General features: G+C 36.3%; 1 protein-coding gene across 2 annotated transcripts in view; it reads left to right on the top strand.

The window, feature by feature from the left end:
* Positions 1-18,286, top strand: part of prkcea (protein kinase C, epsilon a) — a 76,776-nt gene that overhangs the window by 20,899 nt on the left and 37,591 nt on the right. For both annotated transcript variants that reach the window (XM_067370324.1, XM_067370322.1), the window contains exons 3-5: positions 15,497-15,662; positions 16,187-16,221; positions 16,492-16,580. In XM_067370324.1, coding sequence (XP_067226425.1) covers positions 15,497-15,662; positions 16,187-16,221; positions 16,492-16,580 — 290 coding nt within the window. The remainder of the gene's footprint in view (positions 1-15,496; positions 15,663-16,186; positions 16,222-16,491; positions 16,581-18,286) is intronic.

Raw genomic sequence — 18,286 nt, 5'->3', positions numbered from 1 at the left:
ATCAAAAACAAACAGCTTGACCAATGAGGATTTACTCTGAAGCATATCACTCTTTTCAACTGGTTCTTTTAGTGAATCAAAAACAAGGTTGACCAGTGAAGTTCGATTGAACCAGTTGGAGCGGTTTCTCAGTCAAGCAACCTTTAAATGCTCAATCTCTTTAAGTTCTGATAAGCTGCCAATGTTTTTATCATTCATCAGCTGGAAAAAAATGGTCCGAAAGTGATTCCAATGTTATTGTTCCTGTGGGTCGTTATTGTTACATCTGTGGTGTGGACTTCCCTATTCTAATTAGAACGATTATTAAAACTTTGTAGTTATATTTATCGTCCTGGTTTGACCGACCCTTAATTGTGTTATGTTGTTCTTGAGGCTCTTGAGACCTAAATCAGTGTCTTTTATGATGTGTAAACTAAGATACAGTTTATGAGTTTTATCAGTGGTGTTTTAGAAGGATAAAGGAATGAATGAAGCATGTTGCCACATTTATGTTCTTTGTTGATTTGAACAAAGAACAAACTTGAAATGATCCTAGCGTTTGGCAACACAATTGCATTTCTGTTTTCCAAATATTTCTTACTTAAATTCAAAATAATAATTCATATAATGGAATGTTAAAGAACCAGAATCTTTAGGAGGAGTCAGAATGCAAATTTTATTTGACATTTTTTACAAATCCCTCCTCTTGACCTTTGATCTCTTCTGCCACCAATAGCAGTTGAGAGCAGTTTTTGCTACCTAGAGTTGGGAGAGTGTTGTCTCGTTTCCATAAACAGATCCAATCAATGAGTCTTACACACACACAGGAAAGAGACTCTCTTTAGATATGAAGGGCAGTTGAGCTATTTTCAGTGGCACCTCAAGCTACGCAGACCAGAATAGCTCAGGCACTGCAGCGTCCTTGTATTCTGTAAAATTACCCACGTTCCTACCTGCCTGACCCACGTCCCACTAGTGTGTTAAGACCAATTCAGAGCGTGAATTTTCATTGCTGTTTACAGACTGATGATATCAGAGGCTTCCCAAGCTGCACTGGTCACAGATGTTTCACTCTGATAAATGAAATATATTTCTGTCTGTTCCACTGCCTGAGCGCATTTATATACACATAAATCTTGAGATACTGAAAAGAAAAAAGGGAACAATAAAGTATCATGACTCCAACCTGCTTTGTGTAAGTTTGTCCCTTTTGCCGTTATCAGCTCACCCTTCTGATGAAAGGTGACAGACGCTGTGCTTCTATCTTTACCCTCCTCTATTTATAGTGATCCTCTCATCAGCCAAATGTATTCCTCCTTTCTCAGGATTCTGACTCATCACACCATTCAATACATTTAACCATATTAAAGGATAACCAACACAGGTTGAAAAAAGGAATAAGTAGGAAATGTGTGTGTGTGTGCCTATAGAGTGGAAACGTTTTTGTCGGGTGCAGCATGTCAGTTGTTCAGGATTTACTGTCTGAAAATAGCAGGTGGGACTGAGCCATGGATTAACAGATACAGACACACACCTTATAGGTGAGTCAAAACAATGGCGGCATGTGAAAATGTTTAGTTGCAGTTTAAATGTAAAAAATGGTTGCACTGTATTTTATAGGTATGTGTACTTATTGTGTACTTACCTAAGACATACTGGGTAATATAAGGTAGCTACATTTGTTAGGGTTAGGCTTAGGGGTAGGTTCAGGGCTAGTTATTTCCCAGTCAAAGTGTTAGTTCACCCAAAAATGAAAATTCTGTCATTTATTACTCACCCTCATGCTGTTCCACACCCGTAAGACCTTCATTAATCTTCGGAACACAAATTAAGATATTTGAGTTCAAATCCGATGGCTCCGTGAGGCCTTCATATGGAGTAATGTCACTTCCTCTTTCAAGATCCATAACAGTACTAAAAACACATCTAAATCAGTTCATGTGAATGCAGTTGTTCAATATTAATATTATAAACCGACAAGAATATTTTTGGTGCGCCAAAAAAACAAAATAACGACTTATTTAGTGATGACCGATTTCAAAACACTGCTTCAGGAAGCATCGAAGCATTCTGAATCAGTGTATCGAATCATGAATCGGATCGCGGTTCAAACCCGCCAAACGGCTGAAATCACGTGACTTTGGCCCTCCGAACTGCAGATTCGATACACAGATTCACTGTGCTCCGATGCTTCCTGAAGCAGTGTTTTGAAATCGGTCATCACTAAATAAGTCGTTATTTTGTTTTTTTTGGCGCACCAAAAAAATTATCGTCGCTTTATAATATTAATATTAAACGACTGTACGCACATGAACTGATTTAGATGTGTTTTTAGTACCTTTATGGATCTTGAAAGAGGAAGTGACATAACTCCCTATGGAGGCCTCACGGAGCCATCGGATTTGAACTAAAATATCTTAATTTGTGTTCCGAAGATTAATGAAGGTCTTACAGGTGTGGAACGGCATGAGGGTGAGTAACAAATGACAGAATTTTCATTTTTGGGTGAACTAACCCTTTAATGTCATTACTATAATAAGTACATAGTATGTACATGGGGAACAGGACTGTAAAATAGAGTGCTACCTAAAAAAAATATTTATACACTACTGTTCGAAAGTTTGGGGTCAGTAAGATTTTTGGTTGCACTTTATTTTACAGTAAGTGCACTTACACTATACTTGCCTAAGAAAATACTTGGTAATATAAGGTAAAACATGGGTTAAGGTTAGGTTTATGGGTAGTTTCAGGGTTAGTACCTAGTTATTACCCAGTTATTACTATTATAAGTACATAGCATGTACATGGGGAAGTGCTACTAGATTTTTTTTTTTTTTAAAGAAATTCATACTTTTATTCAGCAAAGATGCCTTGAATTGAACAAAAGTGACAGTAAGGCATTTATAGTGTTGCAAAAGATTTCAAAAAATGCTGTTCTTTTGAACTTTGTTCAGGCCTGAAAAAAATGTAATTTTCCACAAAAATATTAAACAGCACTACTGTTTTCAACATCGAATCAGTATATTAGAGTGGCACTGTGACACTGAAGACTGGAGTAATGATGTTGAAAATACATTGCCTTTTAAAATACATTAAAAAAAATCACAAAATCACTGTTTTTGCTGTATTTTATGATCAAATAAATTCAGTCTTGGTGAACATATGAGATGTCTTTCAAACACATAAAAAACTGTACCCAGATCTGTCGTGTTGGATGATGACAGTAGTACCCTAAATGTAAAAAAAAAAAAAGAAAGGTGAAATGACCCAAATAAATATTTAATATAGACCAATATGTATCCAATATCGAGTGGTACTGATAAATGAAAAAATCTCAGATAACCGATTATGCTACTTATATATTGTGTATCCCTAGTCTTTTTCCAACTCCAAGGCTGGACACTCTGAAAATACTAGTCAGGAATACACTTAATAAACACATAAAACACACACACTACAGTGATGCGCGTTCATAGCAATAAGAAAAAGACCAAATATTGCTACAGCTGTCCTCTAACAAACCCTTTAACCCCATTTCTGTCCATCTCCTTCCTGATTGGCTGTCCCCATCCACTTCCTGTTCGTCCTACACTTGAACTTTCTCCCAGGGTTCATGTGTTCACCACTCAGTGAGTGTCAGCCTTTGGCTGCTTACCATGCAAATGTATGCAGGGCTGCTAGGAGAGGTGGAATCAGCTATTTTTATATTTTTCTCTCTCTTTTCCTTAATGAGTTTCTGTATCTGAGGCTTCAGTGCACTAAATGTTCTCTGTCTATTAGTTTTCTTCCAGGTTGTCTCCTTCTCTCTACAACTTCCAAATCTGTCTATCTGTATGTTGAGCAGAGGGGATCTTCTGCGGTCGCTGTGTGTGTTTGTTCAGCGGGGCGGCCCAGGCTCTGAGATGGTTTAGATTGCAGGGGTTGCCATGGAAACGAGCCTGTGCGCTCACACTTATAGATGGATAGAGTGGGTGAGAGGTCTGAGAGCAGGGGAGAAAGAAAGCGAGATGGAGAGAAGGGTGAAAGAGTGGACAAGGTCACAATCTGAACAATGACATTGCCGTCGTGAAGAGTTTTCACATTAGTTAGCCTAACCTCGCACAGATGTTTGTCTCGTTTTGTGTGGCATTGTGAAAACTCAGTCTTGAGTATATGCATTTTGTGAAGTGTTCCATAATATCTGTTCTAAGTGTTGGACTCACAGGTGATCTTAATGTATTTCCCTTCATGTGATCAAGGACCCTCAATGGAATAATCACTCATTTAGATTTAGAATGCAAGAGAGATAGAGAGTCATGTGACAGATGGCTAGTTAGATAACATCTCAGATCACTACAGCACTGTGGCTCAGTAATACTGTAGGACTGTGATATCACCTGCCAAGCTTACCAGAGTCAGACATGACAGCTTGACAACAATCTTGTGATTCGACTACATGACTGAAGTAATCTTTCATCTATCCATCCCATCCAATCCATCCATCCATCCATCCATCCATCCATCCATCCATCCATCCATCCATCCATCCATCCATCCATCCATCCATCCATCCATCCATCCATCCATCCATCCATCCATCCATCCATCCATCCATCCATCCATCCATCCATCCATCCATCTTAGTGAAAGTACACCTTTCAAAAGTTTGCGGTCAGTTTCAATGATGATAATATATAACGTAACAGTTGTACTGCTTAATATTTTTGTGGAAACTATGATACATTTGTTTTTTCAGGATTCCTAGATGGATAGAAAGTTTAAAAGAACAGCATTTATTTTAAATGGAAATCTTTTATAACATTATAAAAGTCTTTGGTCCCCCTTTATATTTGGTGGCCTTAACAACTATGTACTTCCATAAAAATAAGTACAATGTACTTATTGTGTTCATATTGAATTGCAAAACACTTTTGCTGCTATTGAGGTGGGATACGGGTAAGTTTAGGGACAGGTTTGGTGGTATGGGTAGGTTTAAGGGTGGGTTAAGGTGTAAGGGTAATTACATGCAGGTATTTTTAATTACAGTGTAAAACATGTATGTACACAATAAATGCATTGTATCAAATTATTAATCTAAATGCAAGTACATAGTAGTTAAAGGATTAGTTCACTTCTGAATGAAAATTTCCTGATAATTTTCTCAACCCCATGTCATCCAAGATGTTCACGTCTTTCTTTCTTCAGTCGAAAAGAAATTAAGGTTTTTGATGAAAACATTCCAGGATTATTCTCCTTATAGTGGACTTCAATGGTCTCTAAATGGTTGAAGGTCAAAATTAGTTTCATTGCAGCTTCAAAGGGCTTGAAACGAAACCAGACGAGGAATAAGGGTCTTATCTATCGAAACGATCGGTCATTTTCTTTAAAAAAATACAACTGTATATGCTTTATAAACACAAATGATCGCATAGCAAGTGCTTCCGCTTTCCGCATTCTTTAAAAAGCTTACGCTGTATGTCCTACACCTTACCTATTCTACTTACGAAAAAAACAGAACTGGCGCCGCGTTCGTTCTGTAAGTTGAACAGGGAAGGCGTAGGACATACAGCATAAGCTTTTTGAAGAATAAGGAAAGTGGAATGGTGGAAGCACTTGCAATGTGATCATTTGTGCTTATAAAGCATATACAGTTGTATTTTTTTTTTTAAGAAAATGACAGATCATTTTGCTAGATAAGACCCTTATTCCTCGTCTGGTATCGTTTAAAGCCCTTTGAAGCTGCACTGAAACTGTAACTTTGACCTTCAACAGTTTGGAGACCACTATAAGGAGAATAATCCTGGAATGTTTTCATCAAAAACTGTAATTTCTTTTCGACTGAAGAAAGAAAGACATGGACATCTTGGAAGACATGAGGGTGAGAAAATGATCAGGAAAATTTTATTTGAAAGTTGACTAATCCTCTAAGACCATATAATATAAACTGAGACCCAAATGACGCACTATACACTATGCACTTATACACTATGTACTTGTGCACTATGCACTCATCCATGTAGTGCGTGAATTGTATAAGGTTATTTTGTCATTTAACAACGGAGTCCGATCCTCCCTTCCCCACCACTACGTAATTAAAGCTGCGACAGTTGAGTGCATGAAGTGTCCAACATTCCACACTTAGTTTTTTTCCGTTAATTTAGTGCATCATCCGGGTATTTAAAGTGCACTTTTTCTTTTTGGAATTTTCAGTGTGAACGCACTACTGCACTATTTGTACTTAAAAACGTCATAGAATAGTGCACAAGTACGCGAATTGGGACGCACCTCAAGTCTTTACTGTCACTTTTGATCAATTTAAGGCATTCTTAGTCAATAAAAGTATTAATCTTTTTAAAAAAAAAAAAAAAAAAAAAAAACATACTGACTCCAAACTTTTGAATGGTAGTGCATTCTGTACTCATTTAATTGGATGTGCACTTTGGGAACGCTGCAACCACTGGTTATGAAAATTACATATGACTTAAGGTCTAAGCAATTCTAAGCATATTTATTTTGCCGCCCATATTAAAAGGCTGCTGTATTCACACAGCAGGAGAGTAGCTGCGAGTACAGTTGCAGCGCCGAGTCTATTTTTGCTGTCCGTTGTGCACTGAACTCAGTGGAAATAATTGAATATACACTGTTAACCTATTCATGAACACAGTCTTTTACTATATATGCTTTTATGAAGCAACATAAAGTACTGGAGTGAACTAACTCTCAATACAGGTTACATGCACATTGATAAGCAGAAAGAGCAGTTTCTCTTCAGTTAATCTGACTGAGTCCAGATGATTTTATGACAGATTATAGCTTTTGCATTTTGGGGTTTGAGTTCCAATCTGTGTTGATTAATTACTGTACGTTTGGTTCACCGTCTCATGTAAATTAGATTTTGCAATGATCAATTTGTAATAACTCTAAATGACCATGTTCTCATGTATTTCTCTTAATAACTGCTATAAATCATCCATTATGTGTATGTTACCTAATAGCCTAAATAGCTTGAGTCTCTAACACACATTGTTTTGGATGCTGGTAGGCTGTTGTATAGACTTCTGAACTAGTTTAACCACACTGTAAAACTGAACAGTGAAATTAACTAAATGAAATGAGTTCATTGACTCAAATATTACTTAAACAAAAAAATGGTTTGCTGAATCACTTAATAGCTTTATAATATGCAATGTTTCATGCTATATATTTATAGGTTCTATATTTATTTCTATATATATACTTTACTCAGATATTACTGAAAGTTCATTTTACTTAATAGATAAAAATACATGAACTCAATAACTAATTTTTTTAAGCTGAACTTAAACTGAATGAGTTACAACAGATTTCTAGGTCCTAGCATGTTTTGCATCAGACTGAATAAGAAAAATATATGTTGAATTATGTGTTATTTTGTGTTTTTGCATGATATTAATATAGGGAGAGATGGGTTAGAGTCTAATATTAATATTCTTTATAGGGGTTTCTGTTATTTTGCAATTGGATTACCATTGTGGTAAAGAGTAGAGCCTGTTATCAGGTCAAGGATTGGCTGCAAAACTTCAAGACTATGCTTTATGTTGTGTACATGCAGTATAGTGATAGTATCTTTGCTAGTTACATTAGCACATACAAGTCTGCTATTGTAAGCTAACAGTTAACAGCAAAAGAATTGAGTTAATATGATGTTTACATATTCAAATAGTATGAGTTAGCTTGGACAAAATTGCAATTAACATGTTTGTATAGTACAAAATCAAAACTGAAGTTGATTACCTCCGTTTTGCCAACTTATTAGGGTTTACAGTCCAGCAAAGTTCCCTTTCAACAGAAAGACTTAGCTCAACAGGTTAGGGTGGCCCACCAGCTAGACTAGCACCAAACCAGCACTAACCAGTTTTTACCAGCATGCTCTTTTCTGCAGGGTTCTATCAGTCTATTTCTCCAGCTCTAAAATCTTTAAACTTTATCTGGGATGATGAAGTTGAAGGTTGTGTGGCTCATCTGCCACTCACTGATCAGTCTGAAGTTATGGAACCGACCGTCATTGAGTTATAAACAGATTTGCAATCTCTCTCTATCCCTCTCTTTTTTTGATTGATGCCATTTTAATTGGTCCCATGCTGTGCTCTGGCTGGATTGGAGAGTGCTTGTGGGTGGCGTGTCTGGGGCTGAAGTGGCATTGGCGTGGGTGGAGGCTGCCCCGAGCTCCTCTTGGCTGTCTGACCGTGGGCGAATACAGCCGTTTGGCTCAAACTCTCATCAGCTCAGCCTTCCACAAACCAATCAGCAGAATAGTAGCCGAAATATACACAAATTAAAAGAGAGGAACAGAGAGGTGTAGAAGGATGAGTATAGTGCGGATGGAAAGGAGAGACCGTGCTTTAGTGGAGCGCACGTTTCACGTCGTCCCTGATCACCATGGACACAGTCACTAGGGAACGTGCTCTCATGCATTCTCACCTGCTGCATGTCATCAGACTTGAATGAGAGAGATAATGATTGTAAAGGTGTATGTATACTGTTCACCTTCGTCACACTTTATTTCTCTTTTGCATGTTTCTGATCTGAAGTTTATCTCTTTATTTGTTAGCATTAACTAAATAGTGTGTGTGTAGGTGTGTGTTTGTGTGTGTGTGTGTGTGTGTGTGTGTGTGTGTGTGTGTGTGTGTGTGTGTGTGTGTGTGTGTGTGTGTGTGTGTGTGTGTGTGTGTGTGTGTGTGTGTGTGTGTGTGTGTGTGTGTGTGTGTGGGTGTGGGTGTGGGTGTGTGTGTGTGTGTGTGGTTCAGGCATTCCATACAATATATGTCCCCACAAAAATGGCAATATCTGAAATCCTTGTCCTTGTGGGGACATTTTTTGGTCCCCATGTGGAAAACAGCTTGTAAATCATACTAAATTATGCTTTTTGAAAATGTAAAAATGCAGAAAGTTTAAATTTCTGTGATGGGTAAGTTTAGTGGATAGAATATACAGTATAAAAATTATTTTCTGTGGAAAGTCCCCATATTAAAAATAAAGAAAATAAGAACAATTTTTAAAACTAAAGCAATAGCACAAATAAATATAATAGAGCAAAGATAGTTTTTTTCAAGTTTTCAGTTAGTTTTTCAGGATCTAACAGTAGTTTTTGGGTACAGAAATAATAATACAGTATGAATTAAATAATGATTTATCCTTATTAAAGTTAAAAAAGTTATTCAGTCGAGCAGTGAGTGATTTCTTTGTCTTTTGTTGTTTGATTTACATTAAAAACAGACAGCAGCAGGAATATTTTAATTGCTGTCACTTTAAGACTAATACACTGATCCAATATACTGATACTGAACATGTGTTGTCTTACTCGACTGTTCCTGTTTGCTTAAGACATATTCAACCGTGTTTTCTTGGATACTCTCCAAGACAGGCATGTTGACATAATTTTTAAATTAAGCGCAAGAAGACTTGAAAGCGAACTCAGTTTAGTATTCACGTGCTGTCTGAGACACGGCTTTCTATGTGCGTTCTTCGAATGTGCGCACACAAAACTTCTCACACAGCAAGCGGTGGTTTTCTTGCGTGTCTTCTTGCGCTTTTAATGTTTAAATTGGCAAGGCTTAAAGGTAGGTTTTCAGAGCGGCTAGCAATAGCGAGCTAGCTTTGAAAGCATAAGATCCCACCGTCCCTTCAGAGTGTCTCCAAAGCCACGCCTCCTTCAAAACACATGAATGCGTACAACAGGGAGCAAACAAAAGCTTCACGAGAGACGGCGTTTAACTACCTCATGTCTCAAAGCACATAACATTAACAATAATGAACATATACAACTTAATTAGCACTGACCTCTATCACCTGACTGCTGCAGATTAATTTCAGCGTTGATAGTGTTGCCATTGAAACGCATAAATTCAAGTCATGAACCACTCAGAGAATAACGTCACAGGTTTCCATTTCTTCCACATTACGGTAGTTATAGCATGAACGCAGCATAGGCTCATAAGGAACTGTAAAACGTGGCTGCTGTTTTGGTTGCGGTGCTCATGACTGATGTCTGTCTAACTCTGCATAGCACGAAATGTGCTGATGACATATGATGTCTACACAAGCGGGGTGCGCAAGGGTAAAAACATATGTTGACAGACAGGTAGGATGTCATATCTTATCCCTCGGACTGAGGTTTATGATAGTACACCTTCTACAGATGATATGAATACATATAAGTACATTAAGCCATTTAAATTAGCGATTGCTATTGGGATGTAAAGAGACTTTCAACCAGCATAACAACAAATGTTTTTGAAGCAAATCACCTACCCTGCCTTTAAAATGATAAAGTTTTGTGACGACTAGCAGCATGATGTTCTAACAATTATGAATAAAATAGTTTGCTATTATAATTGCTATTAAAATAGCAATGTCATTTTGTCCACCATTTTGGGTGAACTTTTTCACTGAGCTTGCCACTGCCTATTCTAAGTTTGCCTTCTGTGAATGACGCAGTACGTGCGATGCTGCCTTACCCTATTTTGGTCAAAATCTCTCTAAGAAAGCATAATTTTGCAGTATAACTGCCTTCATGTTGGGCCTATGATGCCTTAAAATGCTGTCTAATTAGTCAGCACACTAGGTTTTAAAACAGAGCTATCGATTTCCTCCCTGCCTCATGTTCATGTCACATTAAATATGGTGACTGCTCTGACTGGATCTATAAAGCGAATACAGAGAGTATGAACTCCACTGGTATCATGTCTTCCCCTTTCAGTGTGTCTGTGTGTGGTACACTAAGGTGAACTGTTTTGTGCTGGGAGGTATAGGTGTGTTCTGGTTAAGCCCTGCTTTTTGAGCAGATGGATAATGTATTATGTAAGCACATCTATCCCACTAATGGCCCTTTTAGCTGCCACGCTGTTCTCCAGAGCAGCTGCCCGCTCCAGAAGACAGGACGCTCTCTGATATCAGACAACACACGCACACAACTTGCCCCAGGAGCACCCTGACATGAGACAGAACGCAGATACACACAGACTTTCACGCACACGCTTACCGAACGTCCCCCAGGAACCTTGCAGTGGTAATTGTACTGAGCCTAGTCACTCTATGGGGGCTGCGTGCCACCCTATGGGGATTCTTAGCTGTAATCACACCTCTGCAGCAGCTCCTCTCACAGACAGCATTAAAATAATGCAGCCCACACATACGCTGCTGTACTGAAAGACAAGAAGTGTGGGAGGAGTTGGATGGCAAGTTTATTGGAACCAAACAAGAGGGAGAAACTACTCTCCTTTAAGGAAACCACACTCTCTCTTTCTCATTGATGGACACAGGGCACATTATGGACACATGTAGTGATGTGAATGTAATTTCATAGTTGTTTGTCTGATGATGGAATGTTGTCCCTCTCAAAGGCATCACCTGACTGCTGGAATGCATGGAGCCGTGGCGGTGGGTCACATGGTTGGTCAGGTGGTCCTTGGCCGCCAGTTTCTCTCATGATCAACACACATATACACAATTACTGCAGCCCTCAAAGGGGCAAAGTGAGGGGAAGAGTTGCTTGAGAATCAATGATTTGTTTGTTCACTTTCTCCGCTGGCTGGGTTAACTTTAGATCATGAGGAATCTGTTTGGTTGCGAGCAGCATTCTAGTGTGTGGATATGTATGTGATTTATCTTTGATGGAGAGCGTAAAGTGATGTGAAATGGATAATGATTGTTTTCACACAGGTTTCCTCAACTACTTCCCCTGTCTGGTAGCCAGTTTTACTGTGTCATGCTGCGATGTAGGAAAAAAATAGCAAAGACAGTGGAAAATCATTTAATTTCAATGAAAAATGTAATCAATAAAAGTCTCTGCTCGCGCATATATATATATATATATATATATATATATATATATATATATATATATATATATATATATAATGTATATATGTGTGTGTATTGTCAATATGTAAGCCATTACTTTGTGTTTGTGTTACATGATCCCTCAGAAATCATTCTAATATGCTTATTTGGATATCAAGCAATATTTCTTATTTTATCAATGTGGAAAACTGGTTATCGATAACCGATAATTCTTTACATTTGAAAGCCGATAACTGATATATTGGCCGATTAATCTAAATCCAAATTTTATATAATTTTTGAGAGCCTCACCATTAAAAGCCATGTCGCAAAATTATAATATTATATTATCACTATAATTTTATTTCGCCAATATGACAGATTTGCATTGCACATGTTGCACTTAACTGTATTTTTTGAAGTCACTCTAATCATATTTCAAGCAATTCAAAACCATCATGGCGAACAGTGCGCATCTGAAATGTCTCAATTGAAGGAAATAATCCATTATTTATCAGCTTTTATATATCAGCCAGATTTTTTTATTGGGCCGATAACGATAACATTAATGAACATATATCGGCCAATAATGATATGGTGGCCGATATATTGTGCATCCCTATTCAAAAGCACAGCACTTATTTGAAGTAGATATCTTTAGTAACAATATGAATGTCTTTATTGTCACTTTATCAGTTTTTGTGTTATTGTGTATAAAAAAATATTAAAGACTCCAAACTTTTGAATGGTAGTGTAGGCAAGTTTATATTTTTGTTTGTTTCTTTAGTTATCTTTGTAATCCATTCAAATGCAATATAAAAGGGAACCTACAAATTGTGCAATATTCTGATGAATGTGTGATGAGTGATAAAAACTACATATAAAATATAAAAAAATAAATAAATAAATAAATAATAATAAAAAAAAATAATATATATATATATATTATTTATTTTTTTATATTTTATATCAAAAAAGAACAGTGTTATTTTAATATATATATGAGCAATATCGCACGGCTACGAGTGTGATATTGCGTTTATACAACAGTTCGACGGCACGAGTGTGTAAATAAATAAGAACAACAACGGAGTGTCTTTAAAACCCTCTTTTGTGCAGCACTACTTCCTTCCGCCACGGATTCAAATCTCAATTTGACAGTTGGACCAAGCCTCCGTTGCTAATTCTAAAACGTCACTTCAGAACTAGTAACGAAGGAACGTTGAGTCGCTTCATTGAAACACATTGAATTTTCTACAGTGTTAGAGAGAGAGAGAGATAGAGAGTAGGCTATTACCTGTGTCTGGTATATTGCATTACATTCATTCATCAAGTCGATGTCCATAATATTACATCCTTTATACAAGTCCGTTTGAATGTCCGCTGAGGTAAGCGATCTTTGTATTTGTCATTTTTTCAGCTTTGGGAATTTTCCATCCATAACACCACAGCGTTAAAACAACTTCCTTTTGCAAAAGTTCCTTTCAATTTAAAAGTCTCTTGTGACTCACTGACTAATTCTCCTGTAAAGTGTTGCCGCCATCTAATGGCGTATTAATGTAATGTTCACTCAATCCATATTACTTAATGGACATATTTATATAACATAATATTTATTGAACAACATATAAGCACAATTGTACAGTTCAGTCAAACATAAAGCACTAGTTATTAAAAAAAAAAAAAATAGGTCACCATTTACGCTGGTATGTGGGTTTTACAAATATTTAACGAATGAAAAGGATTTTAAAGAGCTTGTGACAAAACCTCCTAACTCCATTGGATCCTCAAACTGTCAATCAAGCCTCATTAATCCGCCTCACCTCGTGAATGAAGTGCGCACGCAGTTTGGACATCTCCTCTGTGCAATGCAAAGGTAAATAAAGATCTGATGTTTGAAAAAAAAAAAAATTGTAAAGCGTTTTCTTTACTCAAAAAAACATATGTTTATAAAGTTTAATGTTTTACATATTTGAAGCGGAGAAGAGACTGATATGTCCGTCTAGTTGTAGTCAATGTGCTATATAAGGATGTAACGTAACGTTTATTATTATCAAATTTAATATAGCACAATTTGACTTGCTCTTGTAACAAATAATAGATTAATAAGACCAAAGATTGCCTGTTCTATGTACTCAAATTGAATTATGTCTCGTGTTTAACCACTATAAGAGCCAGCGGCAAATCCCCGAGGCACTGGCCGAGATGAAGCTGTTCTCGGCAGTTACAGAAGCACTAAACGGCCGCTGACGCAATCGAGATCGCATCTCCGAAAACGTCAAAACAAATTGTAAAAAAAGGCGTTGTTATTAAATATGAGTCACATATTTCAGGTCTAAACAACTACATTCTCGCCTAAAAAACTATTAAAACTACAGTTCGTGGTACAAGAAGTAGTATTTGTAAAAATTACGGTTGATTTTATCGGCCGCCATGACGGTCACTTCAAGCGGAGTGATACAAACGGTGAAAAGGCAGTAGGAGTGCTGTTATCACTGAAATATCGCATGGCTATCAGCCAATCAGATTCGAGAACCAGACAGAACTGTTGTATAAATATATATATATATATATATATATATATATATATATATATATATATATATATATAGATATATATATATATATATATATATATATATATATATATATATATAATATACAGTACAGTCCAAAAGTTTGGAACCACTAAGATTTTTAATGTTTTTAAAAGAAGTTTCGTGTGCTCACCAAGGCTACATTTGTTTAATTAAAAATACACTAAAAACAGTAATATTGTGAAATATTATTACAATTTAAAACAACTGTTTTCTATTTGAATATATTTCACAAAGTCATTTATTCCTGTGATGCAAAGCTGAATTTTCAGCATCATTACTCCAGTCTTCAGTGTCACATGATCCTTCAGAAATCATTCTAATATGCTGATCTGCTGCTCAAGAAACATTTAATGTGTACAATTGTACAAAATATTTGTGTACAATATTTTTTTTCAGGATTATTTGATGAATAGAAAGTTCAAAAGAACAGTGTTTATCTGAAATCTAATCTTTTGTAACATTATAAATGTCTTTACTGCCACTTTTGATTGATTTAATGCACCCTTGCTGAATAAAAGTATTCATTTCGTATCATCAATTTCTTTTCAAAAAAATAAAAATAAAAATTCTTACTGACCCCAAACTTTTGAACGGTAGTGTATAATGCTACAGAAGCTTTGTATTTCAGATAAATGCTGTTCTTTTGAACTTTCTATTCATCAAGGAATCCTGAAAAAAAAAAAAGTACACAACTGTTTTCAACATTGAAAATAATCATAAATGTTTATTGAGCAGCAAATCAGCATATTAGAATGATTTCTGAAGGATCATGTGACACTGAAGACTGGAGTAATGATGCTGAAAATTCAGCTTTGCATCACAGGAATAAATGACTTTGTCAAATATATTTAAATAGTACAGTTATTTTAAATTGTAATAATATTTCACAATATTACTGTTTTTTACTGTATTTTTAATTAAATAAATGTATCCTTGGTGAGCAGACGAAACTTCTTTTAAAAACATTAAAAATCTTAGTGGTTCCAAACTTTTGGACTGTACTGTATATATATATATATATATATATATATATATATATATATATATATATATATATATATATATATATATATCCAACATTCAACTAACTTATTTTTCAATGTCATTTTATCTTGCAGCTGCATCATCCAATGAAAATGAGGAGAGAGTGTTCCGTGAGCGGATGCGTCCACGGAAACGGCAGGGGGCTGTTCGAAGGCGTGTCCATCAGGTTAACGGACACAAGTTCATGGCCACCTACCTGAGACAGCCCACCTACTGCTCCCACTGCCGAGATTTCATCTGGTAAGACACTTATCAATCCTCACTGTAGGCAGACCTTTATATAATTTACAATGGCTACTATTATAAAGGACTACCTTTATTATAAGATCCCTTTTAGACGTATAAAAGATTTGTGTCATTTTCAAAGGCGAAACCTGATGCTAATCACAGGCACTCCTCCTCCTGATTACAACAAAAGAGTTTTTGTAATGAATATTAATTTGATAGCAAATTAGAGACACTGTCCTTTGTAGTGGTGCGGAGGGCCTAGACTACAGGGATGCATTTATAGATTAGACAGATGTTTATTTTTATCTCTGTAAACAGTACCTCCCTTCAGTAATAACTGTTCAGTCTAATTATTTGCATACCTGGTGAATAGTGCATCTGTGTGGCTTTGCACAATGCTGCTTGTTGCCATTGACAGAATCAGCTCTATAGATATGTGTTGTAGCACAACGCACCCTCTGCTGGTCAGAAACAGAATTGCTCAATCCTGCTGTGTGATGGAGTTGTCTAACTCATTTATTTCTCTGGTTCTGCAGGGGTGTGTTGGGGAAACAGGGGTATCAGTGTCAGGGTGAGTAAGACGCTCTTCTCTTATGTACAGTGATAATAATATCAATCATAATATTTCCTGGTTTGATTAATCTTTATCTTTAAATATCTGAAAAAATTGTAACACTTTACAATAAGGTCCCATTACTTAACAGCATTAATTAACATTAAATAACAACAAGAAAACATGTGTTACAGTATTTATTAATCTTTGTTAATGTTAGGTAATAAAAATACCTTATTGTAAAGTGTTGCCGAAGTAAACTTTTCGCCTATCCCTCAAATCTCTCAGTGTGTACCTGCGTGGTCCATAAGAGATGCCATGAGCTCATTATAACAAAATGTGCTGGCTTGAAGAAACAGGAAGACACTCCTGAAGAGGTCAGTTCTACATCCTTACTTTCTCTCAAAGGACCGAGCTATGTTTGAGTTAGAGTATTATTTTTGCAGTATGTATTCTGCAGATAATTTTATGACCTACTACAGTACATTTACCAAAATGTTGACAATTATCACAAAAGAAAATACAGCAGGCCAAGGAATACGGTTTCCTAGAATACAATACGGCTAACTTGACCTTCCTTTTACAGTGTGACATAAAATTAGCCTCAATTCTTCTGCCTTTCTTGTAATTTTTACAAATTACAAATTAGTTTCAGTGCAACTTATTTATTTTCTAGGTGATAGCACCACACATGACATAATAAGATAAATGTACTGTAGCAAGGTCATGATGACTGTTTTATATGTTAAAGAATGATGCATAATGTGTAATGATACACATACTATTTCATAAAAATTGTAGGAAGCATACTGTACAGTGCGCCAGAATTCCAAACACAGCCCATGCAGTGCTATCTTAGTATTATTTTTATACTATTATAGTATTTACTATTATATAAATTATTTATATTTTCATTTTATTTTTATATTTTGAGTTTTCATATTAATTTTAGTTTAAGTTCTAGTAATTTTATGCTTTTAATTTATTTTTATTCCAGTTTTAAATTGTATTGCTTCAGCTTAAATATATTTTATTTCAGTTAGTTCCCATGGCATCTATTATTTATATTTAATTTCAGCTTTATATATATTAACAAAAATAATTTTTAGGGCCAGAGCACCGATGGTGTGAAAACTTTTTTTAACTTTTTTTTAAAAGTTTATTATTAATAGGGTAACACTTTACAATAAGGTTTCATTTGTTAACATTAGTTAACATAAACTAACAATGGACGATACTTCTGCAGCATTTATTAATCTTAGTTAAAGGTACAGATTGTAGGACCTGCCACTAGAGGGCGCACTATCAAAACAATCGCGTGGTTTGATGACGCTAAGAAGGTGCGTGGAATGATGGGATTTGTTGTCTTCTACCCAACCGATTTGTGCGAGTAGATTACATACAAAGTCAATGCAAAGACGCGATCAGACTATGGATCAGACGCGTCCTCACGCGGGTCTAGAGACGCGATGCCCCGCGTTTGGCGTGTATGCCCCATAATACTAATCGTGTTGATCGTTATAATGGCATACGTTTTCTGTAAAAACAAAAAAAAGCAAGCTCTCTCCATCTAGAAAACACCGTTATTGATCCTCGCTCTTTCTCACCTCTTGTCCCAAACTCTTCTTGGGTCGTTTGGTTGGCCTGTATGCTTACGTTTACGGGAGCTGTCCTTGTCGACAGAACCAACGGCAGATGGTAACAGTAATTATGTTCCCTAAATAAGTAACACAATCCACCATAAAACGTGCAAGAAGTAAATAAGGAACTGCTTGAAGCAAGCTAGTGGTTTGCTGGACGCTAGACACTACTTCCGCATTTGTCCACGGCACTGTTGTTATGTGGTTTCTATGTCAGTAAAGGCGGTACCAAAGGGTAACTGACGTGATTGACAGGCGACTGCACTGCCCCGTGTCACTGTTTAGAATGGGAATTTTCTCATGATTTACAAGTAGTTGAAAACATTAGAGATATTGTTAGTAATCAGCTGGACAAAATATATAACACTAGCCTAGTGGTTTTGGGATATTTTACTGCGAATATCGTACAAATTGTACCTTTAATGCCATTCTCAACAATTAGT

Source organism: Chanodichthys erythropterus, chromosome 19, assembly GCF_024489055.1.
Source record: "Chanodichthys erythropterus isolate Z2021 chromosome 19, ASM2448905v1, whole genome shotgun sequence".
Classification (NCBI taxonomy): Eukaryota; Metazoa; Chordata; class Actinopteri; order Cypriniformes; family Xenocyprididae; genus Chanodichthys; species Chanodichthys erythropterus.
The sequence above is the reverse complement of the archived record's forward strand: the minus strand, read 5'-3'. Positions and strand labels throughout refer to the sequence as shown.